Source organism: Mastigoproctus giganteus, chromosome 12 (assembly GCF_048544385.1).
Source record: "Mastigoproctus giganteus isolate SK-2022 chromosome 12, ASM4854438v1, whole genome shotgun sequence".
NCBI lineage: Eukaryota > Metazoa > Arthropoda > Arachnida > Uropygi > Thelyphonidae > Mastigoproctus > Mastigoproctus giganteus.
In genome coordinates this window covers 29,039,555-29,062,985 of record NC_143586.1, presented here as the reverse complement: position 1 = coordinate 29,062,985, position 23,431 = coordinate 29,039,555, and the positions used below count along the sequence as shown (strand labels likewise).

Genomic DNA, 23,431 nt, shown 5'->3' with positions numbered 1-23,431 from the left:
TCAAATTAATGAGGTTTTCCTGCATATGCCAACAGCTATAATAAATTTGTTGCTGCTCATGATTATGAAATAATATTTCAATAATGGCACAAAATTAAATATAATACATTGGAAATGCTATTAGATTTCCCAAATTCTCTATATTAAAAAAAAAAAAAACACACACACACATTTCATTCTGGAAAGGAACATTTGTGAATAGTAATTAAACCTTTTAAATAGTAATGTAATCTTTTTTTTAAAGATTCATGGATGTATCATAGATAATCAGTATGCAAGATTGGAACAGAACATTGTGTATACATAAATTTTTTTTACATAAAAATGTTTTAAAAAGTGTACCTTATAAACCCTAATGGTTGCTAAGCTAAGCTTAAAATGGGAGAAGATAGCAAATAATTTTTTAAGCATTAGTACATTTCATATTAATGCACTATAATATGAAATGCTTTATAAATTCACCTTATTATACATTCTTATTTTGTGCAAAGTTTTCTGCAGAGATAAAATGGGATACTTGAGTGAATGGACTATTTTACTTACAATTATAAACAATAAAATAATGGTTAAAAAAAAAAAAAAAAAAAAACTATTTATTAGCTGACTGACTTCTTAAGTAGCCCCATCACAGTACTTTTTCAGTACACTTCCATTTCAAGTAATAAAAAAGAATAGCTAGTTACAAAGTTATCTATTATAACATAACTTATATTATTGTAATATAATTTTCTTTAACTACATATAACATGACTTGATACTTGAAAATTAACTTTTAATAGTGTTCATTGAACAAAAATACATTAAAATAGAACAAATTTATTTGCAAGTAACTTTAATACTTGCAAAATCACAGTAATACAGGTTCAATATGAACAACTAAACTCAAAAAATAAAAATTTATCTTGTACGTTATTATACAGTATTATGAAAATTTTATAATCAATCTTGTATATTTACCACAATAGTTTTCTAGTTAAACCACACACAAATGTGATGAGGAGTATAATTCTTGGCATTTGAAATTGTGTAAGCAAAAAAAAAAAAAAAAAAAAAAAAAAACAGTGGATACAAAATTCCAGTGTTTTAAGCATGTTTTCTACATATGAGTACATTACACTACAAGTGTAATGTCAAAGTGAAAGATCACTTTAGTAGAATTTAACAAGAAATAAAAAAAAAAACAAAAACTGTTCACTATATCTTCCCATTTAAATCATTTAAAAAAGAGAGTATTCTTATATCGCTTCATCAAGTTGCTAATAAGCTTCTGTATTCTGATGAGCACTATACAATTACTAGCCAATATGAGCAGATACCTTTCACTGGAAACTCCTCCTATGATCAAATATTACATAATGGTAGTAAATAAATTCAAATAACATCATACATCTAAAAACATGATTTTTTAGTACTTAAAAACAAAACAAAACTGGCCTTTGCACTGTTTTAAATATTAAAGAACCAATGCAGACCTGTAAGAAATGCAAGAAAAAATGTTCCCAAGCTTGAGATAAATAAATCTTTAGAGATTAATTAAGAATTTTTGTCATTTTTATGAACTAGTGCCATGAATTGTGTGAAAAAAAAAAAAAAATAATAATAAAAAAGCTAAAGGAAAATAACACACTAGTAAATGACTGGTAAAACAAATTTCATCATTTCAACCACAAATATATTTTTTCCTATACAGAAAAAAAAAAAAAAAAAAACCGTACTGAAGCAGTACAAATAAGTGCTCTTCAGGATAAAGTAAAATGCACAAGGCAGTTTCCTAAAGAAATGTTCAAATTTATTTTAAAAATTACAAGCTTTACTTGTAATTAACTTTTCTTAAGACCTGCTATTTTCCATTTCTTCTAAAGGCCTTTTTCGTTCAGACTGATATACGTTATCTTTTTCACTTGAGCCAGACTGATTAATAAGTAGAGCTATGGAGTTACCATCACCTGTATGAGAAACTTCCTCAGGAACTAATGAAGTTGAATGAGACTGTGGCACAAGAGTGACAATATTTGGCTGATTACTCTGTGATGTGACTGGATTGGACAACGTATGTGCAGTTGACATAGGAAACACAGCAACTGCAGAAGATGGATAAGAACTTAGTGCTGATGGAGGAGCTTGGACAATAACAGTTGGTTTCGGGTGTACATGAGATGAAGGTTCTACTGCAGTAGAGTCCATTTTTTGAGTATATACTACAGTTTCTCCTTGAGACACTGGCATGAAAGGGCTATAAAACATGTCTGTAAAGAAAACACAAGGAATAAAATAATTAACAATGATATAATTAATCTGTACAGAATGTATTTATCCCATGTTAATCATTAAAATGTGATGACCAATTTATATTTTTTTTATTGATACAGTAAGTATTGGTTATAGTGATCATTGGTTATTAGAATCAGCTGCTTTAGAGAATCAAATTTCAAAGAACCAATTCAAATCAATAAAATGCACTACACTTTCGTCGTTTATTAGAATCACATCTTCGGTTATAAGAATCAATTTTGATTGCCTCTGTGCTATTTTTCTAAAGCACATTTCTGGAGGTCAACCATAAAACAATAAAAAAAAATTTACAGTTTTGGATTTATTAGGCCTTTTTGTTTGTACAACTGTTACAAACTGGTAGTTACTATAGCTTTAACAGAAGAAGAAACTGCTTGGTCTGTTATTGATAATTTTGCCAAGGAGGAGGAAAATGCAGATGAACGCGAACAAATTCCAGTTACAAAATGGCAAACTCGATTGGACAATAACAGTTGATTTCAGGTATACATGAGATGAAGGTTCTGCTGTAGAGTCCATTTTTTCTCAGCCATCCTGAGGAGAGCATTGAAAGAAACTGGTGCAGGTGATCATGAATATACTGTTATATAATATTGAAAAATCATAAATAGACTTTGTAGTCATAATTTAAAGTAATCTAAAATAAGTGACTATTTAAAATTATAATCATATTACAAAGTGTTATGTTTAATTAATATGTATATTAATTAAGCTATGTACATAAGTATAAATTTATTTTTATTTTGCTACCCTGTGGATAATATCTTTCAATTTTCAAGCATCATCTAATTGGTAATAAAGCATAAATTTGTGCTTTATATCTTTATTTTTATAGCCTTTGGATAATATTCATTGATTTTTGCCGTTAATTAGAGTCAAAATTCAATTTGCAAACATGTTCACTATAACTGGCGCTTTCTGTATTTGAGTACTACATATGAAAAAAATTATTTAAATAAAGATATTCTTCTAATTTCTTCCTTTTTAACTGAGAAGTGTACTATATAACTGTGTCACATGATAAGAAGCATATCATGTAAAACATAACATCTTAAAATAATTTATGCTAAATGAGATTTTATAACACCGGTTCTCAGTCATCTTTAGTCTTGACATTTTAAAACAAATGAAATATGTCCAACAACTGATGTTATACATCAACAAACCTTATATAACAAATTAGTGTTTAAACTGTAATAATGAAAACTAATATAACATTTTATAAAATGCTTACTTGAGTATGGATTTTCAATGATAGTTAACTTCTGTAAATAAATTTCCATTCATGGTCATGATACAAGGATTTAAAATTTTACTCTGACTGTTTTTACCATAGATAATGTGAAGGGTATTTGAAAAGTTTCATCTTATTATATAATTCATTATCTATTTTATTCATTATTCATTACATGGTCTTTTGTGAATTTATTGGACATGTTTTTAAACATCATGCCCAATGAATTCACAAAAGGTGAGTCATGAGTAATGAATAACTTTTTTTGAAAGAACTGTCTAGGAAGTGAATGCATGAGGATATAGTGCCGACATTACACAATAATTGCCTCCTGTACAGTACCATCAAAAATGACTTCGGAACAAATAATAACCTTTTACATGTGGTAGAGGACCTGGATAATGTTTTACATAAGGATCTATAAAAGATGAACAAATGTTGCATCAAGCACGGAGCCCTCAGAGATGACTATGTTGAATAAAATTTGCCTAACTTCCAAATTACAAATTTCATTCTTTATAAGGTGGGCCAAAAACTTTCTTTTCATATACCAGGACAACAGTTAACAATGAGCCATAAATTTCTGGGGCATATAGGCTCAATTTTAGTGTGAACACAGGTGTGTATGCACTCTTGTGTTCACTAGCACTGCCTGGCCACCTTATTAGAGTTGTGAAGTTTGGACTACATGCAACAATCTATGCAAAAATATGTAAATAAAAGAGATCACAGGTGTATGACATTCTCTATACATTCTCATTACCAGGTTGGTACCCAAATCAGTTCACCAGCAACAGGAAATGGACAGGATCTTGTGGACTTCCAAAGAGGTAAGATCTTCAAACATGGTTAGAAGTGCTATGGGACATTTGAACTTTTGGAACATTCAAAGACTAGTATTAGTTGGGTCTTCAAAAAATAGAAAAACACAGATGCAACTGTGGAAAAATAAATAAAATAATTATGTACCAGGTACACAATCTGGAAGGTATTAAAAATGTCTGCTGGATTATGTAGCTAATTGTTTAACCATAATGTTTATCCCCAGTCCCTTGTCCACTGAGGATAAAACATGTTTATCCTCAGTGGATAGGAATACTTGTCAAGATAACAATACAACCATCCATTGTGTCAAATATGTAAAAGAGATGTTCAAGGGGCATGAGAAGGACCTTAAGTATCTTCCCTGGCCATCCCAATCGTCTCCTCCAACTGAGCATCTGTGTGATGAACTGGAAAGGTTAATCTGTCAGCACAATTCGTTTGCTCACTCATGTTACTCCAAAAAAGTGAGGAGTTTTGTTATATGAATGGGCCAGTGTTCCTCATGTCACTTTTCAACACTTTGACTCCATGCCACATCTTATCAAAACAATGATTCAAACAAACAGTGGTCCAACACACTATTAGTTCATGGTCCGGATAAAGTGGTCAAGCAAAATGTTTATGACTGCTGTGGTCTTTCTCAGGACCATAGCTAGTCCTAAAGAGATTCTTGCTAGAGAAGATGAACCAGAAAATCTTTCAAAATACTGAAAAATTTACCCATTTTATGTATTTGTATTAACTTATTACAAAAGCATCATCATTAACCAACTCTGCTGTGTATTGTGTGCAGATAATGCAGAGATAGGCGCCTCCGTAGCCAGGTGGGAAGGAGCAGCAGTGCGTAGCACACGCTTCTTGATTAGACCGGGGTTCGAGCCTGTCACCACCAAATACGGAGGATGCGGAAAGGTCAGGGAATGACCACCGCATATTCCCAGAGCAATATGGCCTTAGTTGCTAATGCTTCTAAAAACCAAAACAACAACTGCACAGATAAAGGCTAATCAGCGTGGTGGCAAGTGAGTACTGCATTGTAGTGCTGGATTACTGCAGCACAGTATTGTCTGTATTGAGTGACTGACCTTGCTAACCAGTTGGATGCAGTGTCTACATCCATCTGGTTACCATCCCCGGCACATGGAGCTGGGCCAGGACCTAGTATTATTTTATCACTGTACTTACAGCACTCTCTCTCCACACAGGAAGAAAGGGATGTAGGTCCAATGCCAAGTCCTACACAACTAGGGCCAGCTATGATCCCACCCTGAAGGACCTGCAAAATAAAGCTATTCATGATATGTCTCTGAATTTGTGAAGCTTGAATTTTGAGGACCAGAATTTTGTAAAATCTTTTAAATGCAAACTCTGTCCTTTTAGATCACTTATTTAAGAAAAATCTTACAGCAAACTACATTTCTTACTAAATAGCTTCACATACATAACTAATGCAACATGGAGGACAAAAGAAAAAAAAAAAAAAAAAAAAAAACCATACTATTAAGTAGTAATGTGGCTACTATGATAACTTTTGGGTAGCACCTCACTTGTCTTTTACCATACACAAGTTAGAATAAAGAATTACCAAAGAATATACATTTGTGCATATTAACATCTGTTTACCACTATAACCTCCACAGTTTTGTAATACTGATCTAATACAAGATGGCCCAGGAAAAAAAAAAGGCAAGTAAACCTATAATATTCTAATAGAAAAGAGAAAAGTGATTTCACTTCTGTGTAAATACATCAGAGTGACCTCGATTTGCATCACTTCCTTTCCTAAAAGTTTTTTTATAAAGAATTAATGTAAAATATGAATAACAATAATTAAATCACATGATCCACTGTCAAGTGAATGAAGGGTTATAATTTATAATAAATAAGCTAAACAATCAAGATGATTTAATTGCTTAACAAATGGCAATGCTTCTGGATTCAATGATGAATTATGTCCTCAGGCCTAAGTACCAGGATAGTAATGTGGCCAAATTACAAAAATTAGTATACACAGAGGATTCAGAGATTACAAAAGGATCCAATGAGAGATGGAAGCCAAACTGTGTGAGTGCAGTGCATCCTCAGTGTTAACAAGAATACAACTCTGCATATGAATATTAGGAAAAGAACCAAATGGCAGCTGAACAGAGGAAGTTAGTGAACATCCCCTCTCATCTCCAAATGACTGGCTTCCATTTTGAAAGTAAAAATGAATAAATTACTAAAATAAAGTGAAAAGAAAATAATAAATGAAGTTAATTCAATAAATGTATACATAACTGCCAACCTATGACTTTAGGAAGGCAGGAGAAACAGGTTTTTTTTTTTTTTTTTTTTTTTTAAATCTGCACTTTGGCCTTGAAATTAAATTTCACTGACATTAACACATTTTATAAACTTTAAGATACAGCTGTAGGATTGTTTATCAGTACAATATGCTTCAGACATAAGTGCCCAGGATTTTTCCCTCTGTGGATTTCTGTCTAGGATTACCTAACACCACTCACTGATTACCATTGCTTCAAGGAATATACTGCTGCAGATTTTTTAGCATTAGCAGAGGTATATGATACAAGAAAGCAAGATAATATGGCATCAGCCAAAAAAAAACAAACAAACAAACAAACTTCCCATTTCACTCATTCATTTGCTCCAACAGTTCGTCCAATTTTTCCTTGAATTTATTTAAGCTATCAACTTCCACAATGACAGATGGAAGTTTGTTCCGGAAATCAATTACCTGCTGGCTAAAGGCAAATTTCCACACATCTATTCTGCAAACTGTCTTTCCTCAATTTAAATTTATGCCCCCTCAGGTTCATAATCTGAGCAAGAGGAAGAATCCCATCAGCACTGAGCTTGCTCAAAGCATTCAAAGCCTTATACACCTCAATCAGATCACCACACAGGTTCCTAGTCTCCAGATGCTGCAATCTCATAGATCCTGTTGCAGTAGAATACTGTCAATACAACCATGCCAACTTCATATCATCTACAAACGTGGACATTAAGCCTGATATACCTTCATCAATATCATTGATAAATATAGAAAACAACAATCGGCTCAACACCGAACCCTGTGAGGGGGACTCCACTAATAACATCAGTCCATGAAGAGCTGTGTCCATTGATTACCATTCTCTGTCTTCTTCCACTCAAACATTCCTTTATCCATAGCAGCAACTTGCCCTTAATGCCATATTACTCCAATTTGTACAACAGCCTTCCATTTTGCCCCTACTGCTAGACTTGGTTGCTAACAGCATTTTCAGTGTGTTATTTCTTTCACTTGGCTTAATATCCCCTCACATCCAGTGTTGTTATGAGGAACTGTTATGATGCCAAGCAAGGTTTGAGCTCATTTGTTATATTTCACATTTCCTTCTACACTTATCAGTTCCCCAGCAAAGAACCATTATACACAGTGTGGCTAGAAAGAAAAAAAACAAGAAATTTTTTTAAAATCATTTATTACTTTAAATACAACAATTTCAATGTTTATCTCCTTCAAAGTACACTCCAGCCAAGCCGATGCAGTACTCCATTCATGATTTCCAGGACTAAAACAACGACGGAAGTCCTCGGAAGATACCACCTTTCACTGCTGCATTGTGTTCTTCTGAATGTCTGCTAAGTCCTCAAATCAGTTCCAGTTAGGTCAATTTTAATTTATCAGGAACAGAAAAAATTCACACAGTGCCAGATCTAATGAAAGGTAGGTGCTCCAACATTATGATCTTGTTTTTAGTTAAAAACTCTCTGACTGCGAACCATTTGTGTGCACACCTTTCTCATGCCCAACCACCAATACTCACTACCAATACCTTTGAATATCCACTACCCATACCTTAAATGTGTATATCTCCAGTGGAGAAAAAATAAATTAGTTGATTTCAATCCTTCTAAAACCCTGTCCTTTCTTATATCTCACAAAAACGATTCTTCTGCTCCTATCTTCGATGACATTCTGATTTCTAGGCAAGATCAAAAATCTCTATTGGGGATTACCCTGACTTCTAATCTCTCTTGGCATAAGCACATTACAAATATTGCTTCCTCTGCATCTAAAAAACTGGGTTTCCTCTTTCGTTCTCGGTGTTACTTTTCTTCCAAACAGTTGTTCATTCTGTACAAATCGCAAATGTGCCCTACCATGGAATATTGTTCCCCCATCTTGTGCGGCGCCCCCAAAACCTTTCACAGGCTTCTAGATTCCATTCAAAAAAGGGCAGTTATGTAAATTAATCACTCATCTCTAATAGTCTCCCCACTCTGTTTCATAGATGTTCTGTTTCTGCTACATGCCTTTTCTATAGATACTTCCATGGGCACTGTTCTTCTGAATTGACTGCTATAATTCCTGCTCTCTCTCTTTCAAAGCAGTCCGAACATTTGCCGCAACCAATCAACATCCTTTTACTGTCCAACTTCAAATTGGGGGGGGGGAATCCCTCAGAGCCGCATTACAATTAATATTATGTCCAACTTCAAACTCCAGTTGGCACAAAATGACCTTTAGATGCCGTTGCACCATAAAATCTCCAATAACAACAACAACAAACTCCAGAACCAACTTTTCTTCTTCCTCTTTTATTCATTCAACTTCCATCTTCTGGAACAATCTTCCTTCACACATATTTCCTGAAAATTACAATCTAAATTAGAAATTCGGGAACAGAAAATATAATATCAAAAGTATGTTCTTTCATCTTCTTAACCTTCAGCCCATACATGCTACTAAGTACTATAGGTTCTCATACCACTCATGTTTGGGGTTTTCATTAAAAAAAAAATAATAAAAAATCTGCTCTGTCAAAATTGTTCTTATTGGTTTTTTGTCAATATGTAACTGTTCTGAAATTAGTTGAATACTCATCCAATGGTCTTGGCACACAATCTCTCAATTTTTTTTTTAAATTCTCGTCTGTTATTGAAGTTGGCAGTTGTCCTGTCATCATGGACCAGTCTCTCATCCTGTGTGTTTGAAATGTAAAGGACCATTCATACAAACATGGCTGACTCATGGTTTCATCACAATACACTTTTCATAACATCAATGTTTCTGTACCATTTTTACAGAGTTTCACTAAAAATTTAATAACAATTCTTTGTTCAAAATTACAATCACTCATTCTTTTAATGAAGGGTTAAAAGACTAATTCACTCAAAGAAGCACAGTTCAATCAAAACTTAACTGATTGCAACAAAACAAAAACTGATCTATACAGGAAAAAACACATTACAGCATGACATGAATGTTGTTAACATGTGCAGTAGTAAGATGTTGGTAAGCAATGATTCTTGTTTTATTTTAACCGCATCTTGTACATCAAATTTTTATTTCCTTCATAACAGCACCTGGTAGGTTTGCATACTGAAATGGAAAGAACTGATACTACAAAACATTTACTGCTTCATGTTTTTCTTTATTTCCAATGATAATGAAAAGTATTGGAAACTCATCAACAAAAAATTTCAAATTTAAAAATGATGTACTGACAAATTTTGTCAGTTGGCAGTACATCATTACTCTATTATTCATTTCTGGGTGGAACCTTTTGTTACCATGTAGTCACATACAGCAATAGAGTACTTCCTTATTAAAAAAAAAAAAAAAAAAAAACCAGAAAATCCCGAGTGTATGTTTTCTTAAATATTACATCATATTTCTTTGATATCTTACTGAAGGACATCATTAAATCAAATTCAGCTTCAGACATACAAAGAAAATATGGTTGAATGGTACTGCACACCTAACATTTTCATTTCATGCATTCTACACATTTATGCAACACAGACTAGCAAGTGACAGCTAATTTGTTAACTAGATAAACAGTAAAATTTCATGCTAAAATCTGCAGAATTTTTTAAAAAATTCTGAATTTAACAATGAAGTTATGGTCCTTTTTTTAAATCATCCACTATAAACCCAGATAATTAACAACTACTGTATACACATCCCTTGACATATACAGGGTGATTCACTACCAGTGCCACAAACCTGCAGGATGTGTAGGTGGCACAAAGACGAATCGGAATCACATAGCATTGCAGGGTCCGAAATGCCTTCGTCATGCGGTAGAGGACGTTGAACGGGAGGTAGCGTGAACAGCGATCCCGCCTCGTCAGCATTTGCGAACCGGTTCCCGAGGCAGTAGGATGGACAAGTATTCAAATGTTGAACTGGCCGACATGCACCTCGCATATGGAGCTGCGGAGTGTAATGGGCGCACCGCTCTGCGCTTGTACCAGGAACGTTTCCCGCACAGGCGTGCTCCTCGTCATACGATTTTCGCACGTGTGCACAGAAGGTTACGCGAGACTGGTTGTTTCGCAAGAGGTACCATGAATCGAGAGCGAACGACGAGGACGCCAGACAATGAGGAGAATGTCCTATGTCTTGCAGAAGGCAATCCGAGTATGAGTACTCGAGCGATAGGCCAACGATCGGGTATTTCCCAATCCACTGTATGGAGGATACTGTCAACAAACCAAATGAGTTCATACCATCTGCAACGCGTCCAATCATTGGAGCCTGCAGATTATCCACTCCGGAGGACCTTTGCTACTTGGTTTCTTCAACAGAAACGGTTCGCAAATGCTGACTTCCAGCGGGATCACTGTTCACGCGACCTCCCGTTCAACGTCCTCTACCACATGACGAAGGCACTTCGGACCCTGCAATGCCATGTGATTCCGATTCATCTTTGTGTCCCCTACACCTCCTGCAAGTTTGTCGCACTGGTAGTGAATCACCCTGTATATAAAAACATAAGCATGTAACTAATACATTGAATAGCTGTGAATTTCAATAGCAAACATTTGAAGATGGAATGAGTTGGCTATACACTTTTTTTGAGGTCTGGTCAATCAATCTTTGATCACTGACATAACAAAAATAAGTCTATCTTATTAAAGAAAGTTCTGATGTCAGAGATAAAACAGATTATAAAAAGCCAAAAATATGCAAATTTCAAATATAAGGTTAGTTGCTAGAGTTTCACAGCCATCAAAACCAGCAAATTTTAACATCATTAAAACATAATAACAGTATTATTTCATATATGATTTTTCAATTTCCATAAGTTTCTCCTAAAAGACTACTTTATTTGTTTCTCATATGAACTTATCCAGATTATATGAACTTTTTCATATAATCTGGAGATCTTAAAATTTTAAAGCTGATATGGATGAACTATATAAACTATTCAGAATAAAGGAAGTTTATCGTTAGGTAGAAATATACTGGTACAATTCTTTACTTACCAGAACCCTGTCTATTCTCTTCTATATGTGGTCCACTATTCAGAACACCATTGGTGACCATAGTTACAGGCTGTGTTGCTACAAGTACTCTTGGTTTATTTGTAAACTGTGCTGGCAAATAGTGACTATTTATTCCAGGACCAGGAAGATAATTTGAAAAATTTCCACCATTATTACTGTGCACTGATATAAAAGAAAGTGAACTGTTTCAGAAGCATCAGGATATTAAAAAACAAAAACAATAAAAAAGCATAGTGTAAATATATTAACCCTTTGAGGAGTACGTACACATATTTATATTTTTAATGTGCACACATATATTTATGTTTTTACTAGGTTATTATAATGTGTCCATTTGTGTAAGAATTATCTTGAAATCTTTCAGTAGGTGCTGCCATCTGTTGCTGTCAACAATTACTTGGAAATGTGAGTTTCCAAATAATTGTAGAAGTTAATAGCAGGTGGCAGCATCAAAGTAACTCTGATAATTAGGGGGAGAAAATTGCACCTATAAGCCATAATTGTCCAATTTAGGCTTACCAAAGACAAAATTCTCTGGAATTCAGGTCCAAAAGTTGATAAAGTTAAATAAAAAAAAGTGTAATGTAATGCTGAGTTTTTATTTTAACAAGTTTCTTTTTTTCTTTTAATTCTGGCAATAACTGTTATGTTGGACAAGCAAGTAAAATAAGAACAAATTAATAATTAAAAGCTTTTTTTAATAATTAAATTTTAATGATTAAAAGCATTTATGAAACTCACTTCATAGAGCTCACTGCTATCAGGCAATTCACTTCTCAAATGGGTTAATAAAAAATATGAAGACTATAAACTTTACATGCTAAAAATAAGTGGACCCACACAGTTATGCCTGACAGCTTTCTGCCGTGAACAAAGGGGATAGGGAGGTGAAGTAATATGATATACATGTTACAAATTTAAAGACTAAAACATGAAATTTCTTAAAATGTAAGTTTTCAAAATCACCAGTTATCTATATTTTATTTTAAATGGTATTTTAACTGGTATGAAAATATTCACATACTATCATACTAGTTATTTTAAGACTGCTGGTATGCTGCTACATAATAAGCAGTCCTAGAAAGACTACTTATTCTGTAGCTAAGTAGCTATTTGTTATTAAAAGGACAGAGAAATTCCATAACAGTAACAGAGTATTCTTGCATGCATGTTTACAGACAAAGATAGGAAGAGGAGAGAGCAGATAACAGCAACAAAGGGAAAAGTACCACTACTGAAAAAAAAAATATATTTTAACATAAAGGAGGGAGAGAGTAATCCATTATCAAAAAGCGTCGGAACCCTTCCTATTTAATTTTTTTTCTCATATTGTTTATTTTCAAGGTTTTAAATTAAACAAGTGATAATGTATAATTAGGTGATAACACACACACTAGCTCTATCTCCATTAGATATTAGAGATTCCGACAAGTCCAACACACCTGCTTATTTCCACAACTACAGCTTTCACGATAATGTCACAAAAATGGAATTGGCACTTTACACAGATCACATTTTTCACAAACTGGATGTGGATATAAAAGCTTTGTTATAATTCTCTCTCTAATAACAGTTTTAATAAAGAGCTCTGATATCACTTACTAGGTGAACTTGGAGTAGAAAAAGAAGTTTTTACATCAGTAGAGGCTGGCACAGTCAAATAGGAAACTGGTGGTGAAAACATTGCTACTGAAGTAGATGGGCAAGATGTTACATTGTCAATTCCACTTTCCTGCACTATTTCAGGCAATGGACTTGGTTCTCTGGAAAGGGAATCCGGGGTCACTAAACCACTCAAGCCACTATGACTGGGTGATGCTGGAGCAGACCTAGAAAATAATTAATATTTGTTCTTTCAGTGATTAGTATCAATTGTATAAATTTCCATAATTTGTATTTTAATAAAATGAACTATAAAATCATATAAATTATAAAATAAAATAAATTTTAGGAAAATAAATCCTTTCTTAATAAGATTTCTTCTGGTTTAGTTTAGTGGAATGCATGAAAATAAATGAATATCATCACAAGTTATATATTACAATGTAAGAAAATATAGAGATTTTAAATTTACCTAGACGATAATCCACTATAAGGTGTGCGGAAACAAGGACCACCACGCTGCCGTCTTTTTCTGAAAGCTTGTTCAATAAGCTTTGCTTCTGACTGGGGATCAATTCTCCAAAATGACCCCTTGCCTGGTTCTTCTTGAGATCTTGGCACTTTGACAAAGTAGCGATTAAGTGACAAGTTGTGACGAATGGAATTCTGGTTAAAGAAAGGTTGATATATTATTGAAATATTTAAATTAATTTATTCTAATAATACTATATAACAAATTTTCAGAAAGGTTCTATTTATCTGCATTTCTAGGCATTTCTTTATGAATTTGGATATGCTGATTCCAAATATGAGATAGTTTTTTTTTTGCATAGCATCAATGGTTTGCCTAGAAATTAAAGGAAAGGAGATATGTAATAATACTATATCAGATTTATTGCATATTTACTTTTAATACTTTAGATTAATGCTTTTCTACACGTAAACAAGAAACTAAAAAAAAAACAAAAAAAACCCAACAAATTAAAAAGCAAACCCACCCCCCCTTGGGTTAATCAAAAAAAAAAAAAAAAAAACCCCACCTTAAAAATATACATAGTGCAAAAAATGAATGTTAAACATTCATAAATACCGCATTTTAAACCACGTGAGTAGCTATACAATACAGTGTACCCAGCTTTAAGATATTAATCCGTTCTAGAGACACCATCGTATCATTAAAATATCGTAATGTGAACCCAATAACACATTGTTTTTTGGTAATTCATTTCAAGATCTTAGAAGTTGAAATTTTTGCTGTAACTAAGCTATTTATCTCTCTAAAATGTCATTTTTAAGGTCACGAGCGTGACCTTAAGGCCATATAAAAGGTTGTGAGCATGGTTTGTAAATTGTATTAGTTACCAATTCAAATCATTAAAATGCACTACAATGTAAGAAAATATAGAGAACATATGATAACAGAACATATGATAATGACTTTTGTCATTATCATATGTTCTGTTATAAGAATTCAATTTTAAACGCCTTTGTGATATTTTTATAAAGCACATTTCTGGAGGTCACGACCATAAAACACTAAAAATAATTTGCACTTTCCGGTTTACTGGGTTTTTCTGTTAGTACAAGCAATTATAAACGGGTAGTAAACTCAATCTTCTTGCATTTGCGAAAATACCAATAGCTGGAGTTGTGTGGTTTTTATGTTATTATGGTGAAATTTGTTTCCCCTTTACTGAAATCTTCAATCATATAAAAAACATAAATAAATTTTCAGAATCTTCTCTTCATTCCTTTTTTTCTTAAGCTTCATAAATGTTACTCCACGCGAATCGTGTTAGTTGCAATTTGTGTCTCGTTAAAAAATGCTTATGCATGCAATTGTGAAATTTATAATCAAAAGAGATTATCTTGGAAAAAAATGCCTCTTGAAACATTTCTGAAGAAGATGACTCCTTGTGCAACAAACCAACGAGTGTCGAGCCAATAATGAGTGATCAACAAGTGTGCATTTAGTCGATGATGATGAAGAATAGACATTCTTTAACATTTGTAAGTCATAAATAATTTCTCTATTATTATAATTTGCTTGATTTTACAGGCTAGGTTTTCATTTCTTTGGATAAAGCAATCATTGTTTAAACATAAACTAATTAGTTAACTAATTTCATTGTTGAGAACGTAACCCCTATTTTTAACTTTATGTCTATGTGAAATTAATTCCCGCTTTACAAGCGCGTGCTAGGAACGAATTAACTCGTAAAGTCGAAAACTACCTGTATTTGAATATCTGTCTTTTGTGATCAATGTGATTATCCCAAACCAAGAACCAAATATAGCTGCCCATCATATTTCATTCCACTTTCTTTGGTACCTCTTCTCCATTGAGATACTGGTATCTAACTTTCCCTCTATGCTCTTCACTAACAGTGTCCAGATTTGGTCTGTAAAATCCACATGAGTGGGAAAGTAATGGAGCTTGACTGACAATCTTCATCCTATTTTTCCATAATTTTAAACAACTTGTCAATCAGTTCTTTGTAATTTTCACTCTCAATGTTTTCAAGAAAGCCTTCACTAAAAGGCAAAATGACAAGTATTTTGCTCAGCATTAGTCATTTTATCTTCCAATCCCTTTTTAACTTGTGGGTCAATAAATATGCCCATCTTGATAAATATGCTCATCTTGAGGATTCAATGCTTTAACAAATTGCTAACCAGTACCAGCTTTATATGGAGTGGTGGAATCAAGGCTATTTCTTGGAAACAAAAGACTGTTTACTACACTTTGTGTAGTAGGTTGGAACTCAATTCTAGTAGACCATTCACTTCTCTTATAGTACTGATCTACTGCATCTCTGCTATCTATAGCATTTCTTGCTATCTCTACCCAGAAGCACAGATAGTAAGAAAACATAGTGAAAAAAAAGCATCTTGAAGTCCCCAACAGAAATTAATTTACACTGGTCATTCTTGATGTTTTCTAACATATGTTTCACATTTCTATGGTCTTATTTAATATGAATATGAATAGAATGCACAACAGGAATTTATGAGTGTATATTCCCACTGTCATGCAACACAGTTTTTAAACTTTTACTTGGACTATCTATGAAAAGATACTCACTCGTCTGGATTGTGATTAATATCAATTTCTTTAAAGACCAATCAAATAAGAATGATAGCACAGGGATTCTGCAACAGTGTAAAACATGCATTTGTAGGTGGTAGATGACTTTCATCAACCGGTTAAATACCACCACTTTGCTTATTGGAGGCTTGAAGTGGTGAAACCCATGTTTAGTCTCTAGAGCAAAGTTTCCGGCATCCCCCCCCCATACTTCTCCTTCAACCCATGCACGGTACTAAGTACTATAGGTTTTGATACCTTTCGTGTTTGGGGTTTTCATAAAAAAAAAATAATAAAAAAAAATTAGTGACGTGTATAATTTTTTTTTTTTATGTTGTATGTGGAAGTCGTATACAGCTGGAATCCAGCAGACTTCACTTATTTAAATGAAATGTCAAGAGCTCTGTAGTGGATTAGGTTAGACCCAAGTCCTTCAATTCTTGCTGATTAGGCAAATGTATAATTTTATCAACAGGTTTCTTGAGGTGTAGTTCCAATTATTTTGTTCACCAGATTCACCATTCAATTGTGAAACCTCTTTTCTGAAGAGAAATTGGAAATTGGCAGGTCGTCATTATATGGCATCTGAGCAATAGAAGATGGTAGGATGGGATACACTACAGTTTTTTAATCCATAGACTTTTTAAACTTCGATAGGTTTACAACACAAAAGTAACAGTCATCATGATGGTTTATGAGCTCTCTCCAAATTCAAAGTAAAGCAAAAAAATCATTCCTCTAATGTTGACTTGAAACTACTACAGCATAAATGAGGTGCCCACAACCTGTCAGTCACCAGTAGGCATTCCAAAATAGGTTTCATATGCAATCCAAAACTTTGTGGTACCAATGATGTGATGCTTCAATTCTAGTAGATTTTCTGCTTCAGACATGTATAATATCTACAAACACACAGTCTATAGATAGCTTAATTGTTTAAAGAAAGTAATTGTTTCATTTGGTAATCATAGCAAAAAACCTCTTATACATCACAGTTTTGATATGCACTTATGAACATATATATGTTGCAAAAACATAAAACCTTTAATTGCTGCCACAATACTAACACTAGAGAAAACCCAATGACACCATTGGATTCAGCACACAAAATACATATAGAAAACAGTAAAACATAAACAAACTTTGTTTGTTACACAGTGTAATATGAGTCGATTTACACTAAAACCATAAATGTTACTGTATTTCAATGCCCTTATTGTTCATTGTAGTTATGTTTCTAGAATCAATTCGAAAAATGAGGCTGATCATGTACTGATTTGCATAAGACATGTATTGCAAAAAAGTTGTTCCAAAGGCAGAAAAAATATATTATATATTTATGTGAATAAAAAACACAAGATGTTAAGTAATATTTATACTTTCATTAAAGTATAAAATACTACTAAATAAAAAAACAATTGGTGATTCAATCCTCTCCTCACTCTGCATACACCTGCCCTCTCAATCCCCAATTAATTCCCTTTCTTGAGTTTCCAACCTGTTTTCTCATTGTATAGACTTCATGTAATGTAAGCTATAAATAAACCAAAAATATTCAACAGTCTGTTTCTGCAAGGACTCAGATACTATGGACTCACCTCATTTTTTTAAAAGAAAAACTGATTTCTGGTTGTTTTATTTGCTTTTCTTTCTAACAGGAAATTGCATTAAAAACAATCAAATCTTCCACGATTAGCATTAAAAGCTTCTTCGTTAGCACTTTCACAAAATTTTTGTTTTACACACAGGTAAACTTCACTGTAAAATTTTTATTAATTTTATTATAACGTAATAACAACTGTACTAAACATCTGAAGATATTTTTAGCTTTTTTATATTATTCATGAAAATATTTAAGTAATTTAGAGTAACATTAACATTCTAATGAAATTTATAAGAACTTTTGAGAAATTTTCAATAAACACATAGAGCAAACAGATTTAACAGTAATGACCCAATGTGAGATATCATGGACAGTAGTGAGCATGTGAGAGACAAGTGGCGATGATTTAACAAAACAATGAAGATATGAATGAGGACTTCCTGTATTTTAATAACATACTAAGTTACTTAGAATATAATCACGTCACATATTTTCAAGGGCAAAAATATGTATCACATAATTACAGGTCATAAAATACAGTGAAACTTCTCCTAATGGACACCTCTCTTTAACGGACATCTCTCTACAACGGACATTTTCAAATTCCCCAACTCTTCTCTATTGGTTTTAACGTGTTTTCAGCTTCTGTCTAGCGGACATTCTCTGTAACGGACGCGGATAGCCAACCTGCACTGTTTCGTTTAGATTAGCACTTAATTTGATCTCCCCATAATGGACAGCGGGCGAGCTCATGGCCCTTTTTCTAGGAACGTTTCTTCCACGTATTGCCTCAATCATGTGTTTATTTTCTATTTCCGATTCTCTGAATTTTATCAAGGTTTATGTAAACCCTTTTTCAAGAATTTTAAGGCACGTGTAAAACTTCTGAGGAATTCGGTGTGTGCAGGGGGGGGGGGGGGTTATCGGCCTTTTGTCTTTTCAGTTTCAGTTTTCAGTTTTGTTCAGTGTCGTGTGAAGTGTACAATGTCTTCTCGTAAACATTTAACTTTAAAAAGATAAAGTCGAACTCGTTAATGCGTATGATGGGGAAAAAAATAGTGTTCGCAATCTCGCTGCAAAATTCAAAATTGGGAAGATGCAGGTAAGCAACATCCTAAAGAAAAAAAATGAACTGCTCAAACAATTTTGGCAACACGTAAATGATCAGGTTCAAAAATCATTCCCGAAAACTGTTGGACTTCAAATTGACAATGTTATGTATGAGTGGTTTTGTCGCGCACGTGCTAAAAAAATTCCCACTAATGGGCCGATTATTAGGGAAAAGGCTTTGGCGGTTGCAAAATCTATGGGAGTAAATGAGTTCAAAGCTTCTGTGGGATGGCTAGACAAGTTCAAAACTAGGCATAAAATTTCTTGGAAAACCGTAAGTGGTGAAGGTGGATCTGTTGATACTGGGGTTGTAACAGAGTGGACCGTCAAATTGGAAGATTTATGTCGTGATTTTGAAGATAAGGATATTTACAACTGTGACGAAACAGGGTTGTTTTTTTAAAGCTCTTCCTGAAAAAACAATGAGTCTAAAAAACGAAAAGTGCCAGGGCGGAAATTTCTAAGGAACACTTGACTGTACTATTGTGTACAAATACGCTGGGAGACTTTGAACCTCTTGTTATAGGAAAACCACAAAATCCTCGTTGTTTCAAGGGCATAAAGTTGAATCTTTTGAATGTTGACTGGAAGTCTAATAAAAAAGCGTGGATGACACGAGATATCATGAGCAAATGGATAAGTCACTTTAACCAAAACATGATTCGTCAAAACAGAAAAATTATTCTTTTCATGGATAATGCTGCATCTCACCCGCACATTGAATTGTATCATTCAAATCGTTTTTCTGCCACCAAACACATCTGCAGAGTGTCAGCCCTTGGATCAAGGGATAATTAAAAATTTTAAACTTCACTACAGAAAACGTGTTTTAAGACATCTCATTGCAAACATGAACAATGTAACATGTGCAAGTGACCTTGCAAAGAAACTCAGCATCCTAGATGCGATTCAATGGATTTCCTCTTCAGTAAACGCAATTAGAAAACAAACTGTCGTGAACTGTTTTGTAAAGTCTGACTTCTCAAACGCAAAAATTGAAGTTGTGAACAGCAATGTGGAGCACCAAGAAGAACAAGAACTTCAACATCTATTGATAATGTACGATACTTCTGCTACAAGTGACCCTGGCTACAAAGATATAGACTCGAACCTCACTACAGAAGATGGTGCTCTAGATATCAACGACATCATCATCGATATTTTTCAAGAAGTTCCTCATGAGGATGAAGAAATGGAAGGAGGTCATTCTGTCGAAGAACATATTAACGACGAACCACCGATGAAAACAGAAGAAGCGCTCACACAAATCAATCGTTTAAAAATGTTTTTCGCCGCTGAAGAAGATACTGAAGGACTTTCGATGGTTTCTTCACTCCAAACAAATGTTGAAAACAAAATTATCAGCCAGAAGAAGGTGCAGAAGAAAATAAGTGATTACTGTATGTATTTTTCTTAAGATGAAGTCATAATATGCATAGCACAATTGTATTTATATTATTTACAAAAATATTGTGCAAAATCTGTATATAATTTAATTTAATTTTACATTAAACGTTTAATGATTTTTCTTTCTTTCTTTTTTTTTTTCTCCCTCAGACTTCTTGTTAGCGGACACTTCTCTCTAACGGACACATTCTCGTTCCCCGTGGCTGTCCGTTAAAGAGAAGTTTCACTGTACATATGATTTACAGATCAGTTACACAACAATATACTGATGCTTCATGGTATTGGTGCACCTACAAAGGGAATGATTTATAGTCTTTCTATATGACACATACAGAAAGACTATAAAAACCACCAGTCCCTAGCACAGTTAACCATCTTCCAGGACTAGACTAACTACCACAACTCCAAAAAGGAACCTTATAACCCCAGTAGCAGGAACAGGTCAGTAACCAGGTACAGGAGGTCTGCCACACCCTAACCCAGCCAATGACTGGAATTAATTAAGTAATATTTGGCTGAATTCCCTGTAACACTGTGCAAGTTATAATTATTGATAATGTGGGATTAAACGGGAAAGGAAAAGAAATGACAACTTGGACATCTGCTGTTATACACCTGAGATAAGGTACACTGCACTATCCTTCAAGAAATATAGCTGAACGACCCATCACTGTATTCTGCGGTGTTTGTCTTCCCTGTCACTGACCTACTGGTATACAATGAATATGCCACATTTCTGTGATAGTTGGTTGTTTTGACCTCAGATTGCTATTCTACATCTACTTTGCATAACAGTTTTGAAACAGACCACAAGGTGTGGTTGTTTCAGGAAGAAGAAGCACTTACTTTCTTGGCAACAATAATTTACAATCATTCCTTTTTCAATTCCAACAAATGATGTGTTCCCATACTTGGTACAATTACCAGTTCAGAAATAATGTGAAGGATGGAACTTCACATCTATATGTCTTTTTCTTTTACCACTTTTTATCAATAGATTTACCTCTGCAGATTAAAAAGTTCTTTAATTTGATGTAGCATTTTTCTACATACACTCAATCAAAATTGAAACGTTTTATCTGACACTTCAAGATTTTTTGTATGCCCTTAAAGTAAAAAGTAAAATTCCTTTATACAAGAGGCCAACCATCTCTTCATGGCTGCTTTAACTTCTTCATCTGAATCATATCTGTTACCTAACAGATATTCATTTGGGGGGGTTCTTGGAGAGGAATAAATGATTTGAAATAACTTCAAATCCCAGTAATGAAATTCTTGTTCAATGTGCAAGGTCACAGTGTTATTCATTTGGCCTCTGGCCTTACTCATTTAATTCTTTTTCAAGCTTATCCAATCAATTACTCTTAATGAATTCAGTCTCGATGCATTACAGACTGAATTCATTAAGAGTCCCAAGATTACTTTGCCACCTTATGGTTGGAAAGAAATGCATCAGCCAAAACAAAAAATCATTAACAGAATAAGAACTGATGACAGACTCTCACTCGGTGTCATTTCATTTCTTCTGCAAGCCTCCTGGGGCATATTTGACATAGACTAAAAGGTTAACAGTAGCCGCAGGCACAGGCAAAAGTTATTCTTGCATTGCTTTTATTAGAATGAGCAGCAGCCTGGAAAGCAAGGCAATGGAGATTTCCAGGACTGCTGAGAGTCATAGTGGAACAAATAAATACATGGCTGTATTAGGGTAATACACCAATGCTAGGAGTATAGTTAATAAATTTGATGAGCTTGAAGTGCCAGTCAAGACATCAAAGGCAGATATTGTTGGGATATCAGAGACATGGTGTCACACAGACATAAGCAGTGCAGAATTGGAATTTGGAGAGTACAATGTGTACAGAAAGGATTGAGAGGAATGGAAGGGAGGAGGGGTTATGCTGTTAGTTAAGAAATGCATAAAATCTAAGGAAGTGCATCCAATTGATAATGGTGGACAATGCAGTGTTGAGTCTGTTTGGTGTGAAATAAGCACTGGAAAAGAAAAAATGAGAGTAGGTGTGTGCTATAGGCCTAATGAATCTGATGCATATAATGAGCAATTGTGCAGAGAAACAGAGTGGGACAGTAAATCAGAATGTCTTATAATTTGGGATTTTAACTTTCCAGATATTGATGGAACTTGTGGATTAGTCACTTGCACACTAGCAAGACTTTTGTGGATTTATTGGATGACTGTTTCCTACAGCAACATGTTCGAGAGGCAACCAGAGGGAGTAATCTCTTGATCTGATTATCAGCAGTCATTATTCACACATTAAGAATTTGCAGATAAAGGAACCACTGGGTGACAGTGATCACAAAGTACTGATGTGAGAATTACTTAAGGATGTAATCTACCATTAAGGGTAAAGGGAAGGGCTTTTGCTTTCGTAAAGGTGACTACAAGGGTCTCAGACAGTTTTTAAATTCTGTACAGTGGGATCAACTGATAATGTTATCAACGTTGAATTCTAAATGGGAAGCCTTCAGGGTCTTAATTTTGGAGGTTACTAGGCTTTTCATTCCAACTAAGAAATACTGTTCAAAGTTTAGGCCTAAATGGATGTCGGATGAACTAATGAGGCTTGTGGCAGAGAAGAAAAATGTATGGGATGCATATAAAGTATCAGGTGACACAGAAGCTTATGGCAAATATAAACTAGTCTGTAATCAAGTCACAAAAGAGGTTAGGCAGGCGAAGGCAGATTACGAGAAATCATCGGCAAAGGATGCAAAGAAAAACAGCAAAGAGTTCTTTACGTATGTCAACTCTAGAAGGAAAGGGATGAATTAGATTGGACCAGTTAACATAGATCAGTTGACTATTGATGATCATGCTCAAGTAGCTGATAAAATGAATGAGTATTTTGCATTTACATTCACACACGAGGAGTTATTCAATGAGGGGAGTGCCAGAAGTTTATCAAACTCTAACAGGGAGCTAAGTGATTTTGTAATAACTAAGAGCAAAGTGGAGGAG

The 23,431-nt window shown here is 34.0% G+C and overlaps 1 protein-coding gene across 1 annotated transcript in view; it reads right to left on the bottom strand.

Annotated features, from left to right (window-relative positions):
* Window positions 1-1,830: 1,830 nt before the first annotated feature.
* The window catches only part of LOC150076829 (forkhead box protein K1-like), an 86,491-nt gene continuing 64,890 nt past the window's right edge, over window positions 1,831-23,431 (bottom strand). Inside the window, exons 4-7 of the mRNA XM_090385692.1 lie at window positions 13,713-13,906; window positions 13,241-13,467; window positions 11,618-11,800; window positions 1,831-2,246 (exon numbers count right to left, since the gene is read on the bottom strand). Of these exons, the coding sequence (XP_090241818.1) occupies window positions 1,831-2,246; window positions 11,618-11,800; window positions 13,241-13,467; window positions 13,713-13,906 (1,020 nt within the window). The remainder of the gene's footprint in view (window positions 2,247-11,617; window positions 11,801-13,240; window positions 13,468-13,712; window positions 13,907-23,431) is intronic.